Here is a 4,367-nt window from a genome sequence, read left to right as displayed (position 1 = left end):
CTTACCTGTAAACTTAAACAGCAGCATCAGAAATAAAGACATTATAATCCATCTGAATTCAGCCATCATGTTTCTCTCTTGGTCTCACGCTCTCAACTGTCAAAGTCTCTAACCTGCTGCTTCTTAAAATGAACACAGCATCTACTTCCTGTGATGATTAACTTCCTCATACTGCCTTCAGTCTGTGTGTGAACTATACCATGGCTTTTGGGGGAATTCACTTTTTTCACCTTGGGTGGAGTGCTTGTGTGTGCCTCAGTTAGAGGACTGACTGTGACTCTGTTGTTGCAAAGAAACAATTATAGCTTTAAGTATGTAGGTCTACTTGCTTTATGTCAACACATCTGATATATAATAATCAGTTAATGACCACATCAAACCACAGGTATCAAAACCAAAAATCACAGTGTGATACAATACAGCCAGCTGCACAGTATACTGCAGAGTGATGTATTGTACCAGCACAAATAAGACATGGATAGGTATGAGCAATAAATCTTAAAGCTTCCTTGTTTTATTTTTGACAGATCTGTATGTTGACTACAATTCAGAGAAATGAATAACTGTGATTCTGTGTGCAGGCTGAGTTTTAATTTTTTAGTTCTGTGAGTATAAATGAGTGAAGTTTATGATATTGTGCTGCCATGCATCAATGGTGACGGCAAGAAAAGCATGTATGTCAGTGTCTTTATTGAAGTAAATTAGTGATTAATCACCCTCATACATGAATCATACATGAATAATGGCCTCATTTTAGGCATGAGCCATGATGATGGAGATACAGAAATTAAAATGCAAATCAAAAATAGCATACTGTCAATATTTTAGAGACCCCCCCCAAAATTTAAACAGTCGTGATTTCAGGGGAGCTCATGTCTTATTAAAAATAGGCAGTCCCCACCTGGCTTCCCTGGAGTTCCAGGCTTCTTGTTCACACTGGGACTTCAGACTATCTTCTCTCCTCTGTTACCTAGCTTTCATTCTCCCTGAATTTTTTATGGACAAAGACTGAAAAACTTTTGTTGCATTTTGCTGACTTTCTTATCTACAGAAACTGACAGTGTTGGTAACAGCAGACAAATTTTTGACCAGCAATCAACCAGAGGACGTTAAACATGTGAAGATTGTTAGTCAGATAAAGGAGAAGTGATTTGGTGAGAATGTGGTTAACAACAGCAGCGGAGGTCTGGAGGTTTTACCCTCTAATGATGTCCACATAGACATCAGAAACACACAGAGTACACAGGAACAGACAGTCCACACTTTATTTGGACAAAAAGGCACTTATCAAATTATGTTGAAAACTACTTTAACCCCTGGAAGGTTTGGGGTCACTGAGACTAGCTGCAACAAACAGTTAAAACACTGACGAGAGTCCTGACCGAAGTGTATTCAACTGTCGAGCATCAGGCCTCCACAAACAATATGAAGCAACAGGTCTGTTCAGGTTAAAGCACTGATACTCACTTTTCGCTCCACTGTTCAGCGTAACAGTGTGGACAGATGTGACTGACTGTGTTTGACATCAATATTTCACCTGTGGTTTGTAAGTTTTTTCATGCTATATGCTCACTGTGTCTCTGTGAACAGGTTTGAGGAAGTGGGAATGTGGCTGCAGGGACAGAGAGGCAGAATGTGACACTGCAGAGACGACTAGTTGGGTGTGAGAGATTTGTGAAATGTACCTGTGGTTTGGAGGTTTTTCATATGCTCACTGTGTCTCTGTGAACATGTTTGAGGAAGTGTTAATGTGGCTGCAGGGACAGAAACACAATGCAGAGACGACTAGTTGGACATTTAAGATGTGTGAAATGTATTTACATTCATATTAAGTCACAGTAGGTGGTCATGTGCATCCAAATGCCTGAAGGTAGCATTCTCAGGTCACTTTGGGCTCATTTATGTCTGTATTTAGACACACAAGAGTGCTAGTGTTACTACATGAAATAAATAATCTGACAGCACCTGAACACACCATCAGTTACTGTCTGATCTGAGTTTGACCTGACTGGCTGCTGGACCTGAACGCTTCACTGTTTGGCTTCTCTACTGAGTTTAAAACAGTGAGACATTCACAGTCCTGCATCACAGTAACATGAACAGTCTCCACCAGCTGGACCTGAACGCTTCACTGTTTGGCTTCTTACTGAGTTTTAAACAGTGAGACATTCACAGTCCTGCATCACAGTAACATGAACAGTCTCCACCAGCATCTTAACATCATTTACACTGACTGACAGTCCCTGATCATTCATAGACATTTTTCATTTCACACGTCACTTCACTTCAGTTTATATTTCCAGCTCACAGTGTTGTCATCAGGAGGTCTCTGGTTCCCTGGAACATAAACCTGTTATAACTGCTGAGCTTCTCACGTGAAAATATCAGTCAGTTCACACGAGATTGACTCAAGATGCTTTGACTTAAAAAGAGAAGTCTCAAGAAGCCACAGTGACCCCAGCAGTCAGGGGCTGATGTCTTCATGTCTCTGTCTTTACCCACATACAGCCACTTCACTGTGTGTCTACACACTCCATATGTCCACACAAAGCATTTTAAGGTCACCTCATCAGCTATGGAGTCATATTACAGCTACAGTAAGAGCTCATGTACATCCAGCATGAACACTTCTGTACACAACCTGAATTATTGCACTTCTCTGTGTTTTCTTGTCATTTTGGATGTTTGTATATGTTATGTAGACAAATGTTAGAGCCCAGTGCAAACAAACAGAGGTGTTCAACCTGACTGAGAGAAAGTTTACTATGAGAGCAGAGAGAACAAAAAGTGGACAGCTGAGCAGAGGCAAGTTTGTAGCATGGAGAAACAGAGCTACAAAACACCTAAAACTGAATGTTAACACTTTTTCAAAATGTAATTTACATTATCATCAGTCATAACAAAAACAAGATTGTTACAAATTCCATTAAGACTCAAAACTCATCAAACACACACTGTAGTCTGATATGTTTAAATGAAAGACAATCAAAATCAGTTCCTCTGTACAGTGAGTGATAAAAGTGATGCAAATCTGCTGCAGCTTAAAAACAACCAGATTTAGATTCAAGAACACATTGTTCCTGCACAGTACAAATACTGAGACAACATAATGCAAAACCAAACATCACAGTGTGATTCAATACAGCCAACTGCACAGTACTGCAGAGTGATGTATTGTATCAGCACAAATAAGACATGGATAGGTATGTTCAATAAATCTTAAAGCTTCCTTGTTTTATTTTTGGCAGATTTGTATGCTGACTACAAATCAGAGAAATTAATAATTGAAGACAGACTGAGTGGGACTATATCCCCTTTTACACTGCCAGATTTTCTGCGAGTGTTGGGCCGTTTTGCCGGCAAGCTGCGAGCGTTTAGACACACAGAGCTGGATTGGTGACTTGATCCGAGGTGCCCAATTTTCTGCCTCGTAGAGTAGTCATATTGGCAGAACCCTTTTAGTTTAAACAGACCGAGGCGGCCTTCCGCAACGGGAAAGGCTGTTGTTGACTTGTGGGAGGAACTGTTGGTGACGCCGCACGTGCGAGCCACTTGTGGTGGATAAACAGGAAACAGCTGATAGCAGGAATTAGCGAGCAGCTAGTAGCAAGAGGGAAACACAAACCTGACAGACACTGTAAAGATGAACAACTGGGGAGACAAAGAATTGCATGCCCTCCTTGTCCTCAACAAAGAGGCCGTTAACCGTCAGATGACGGGGGCCGCGAAGAATGGGCTGACTTACGAGAGAATCGCCGAAGGACTGACCAGCCGTGGCTTCCCTCCCACGTCACTGTTTACATCACATGCTGAGCTACACGTTTTGTTACTTGCTCACGCCCCCCATTGCCCCGAAAAAGGCGCATTATGTATAAACAAAATAGGTAGGCGGCATTTTGCTGCACTCCCCGATTTTGTTTTTATACTGCCAATGCTGAAAGAAGACTGATTGGGCTTTCCTGCAAATTTGCACAACTCCTATCTAAAAAGGGCTTAAGAGTGTTTCTCTCATCTGTGAGTTAAAGTAAGCAAAGTTTATGATATGCCGCCATGAGCTAATGGTGACGGCAAGAAAAGCATGCATGTTGGTGTCCTCACTGAAGTGAAAGTGGGGCATAGATTGCTTGCGGTAGAGAGGCATCCTGTTGCCCTATGAGAAACATAATGGGGGTTACAGGATGTGGATCAGCCACATCTGAGGACATGTAAGCCAGGGCCTTGGTGTTCAGGATGCCTTTCACTTCTATCAGTAGGGTCGACAGGAAGTCCTCAGAGACAGTTAGACCCTTAACCACCACTTGGAGGGCCGATACTATAAGTTGAACATTTGTGTGAAGAATTACCTCTGACTGCAGCTGTCTCTCTGC

At 41.9% G+C, this 4,367-nt stretch overlaps 1 protein-coding gene across 1 annotated transcript in view; it reads right to left on the bottom strand.

Moving 5' to 3' along the window:
- The window catches only part of LOC126399182 (uncharacterized), a 17,483-nt gene extending 17,301 nt beyond the window's left edge, over positions 1-182 (bottom strand). The window contains exon 1 of the mRNA XM_050059023.1: positions 6-182. Coding sequence (XP_049914980.1) covers positions 6-69 — 64 coding nt within the window. The 5' untranslated portion in view covers positions 70-182. The remainder of the gene's footprint in view (positions 1-5) is intronic.
- Between the last annotated feature and the right edge of the window lie 4,185 nt (positions 183-4,367).

Source organism: Epinephelus moara, chromosome 12 (genome assembly GCF_006386435.1).
Source record: "Epinephelus moara isolate mb chromosome 12, YSFRI_EMoa_1.0, whole genome shotgun sequence".
NCBI lineage: Eukaryota > Metazoa > Chordata > Actinopteri > Perciformes > Serranidae > Epinephelus > Epinephelus moara.
This window is presented reverse-complemented; position numbering and strand designations above follow the sequence as displayed.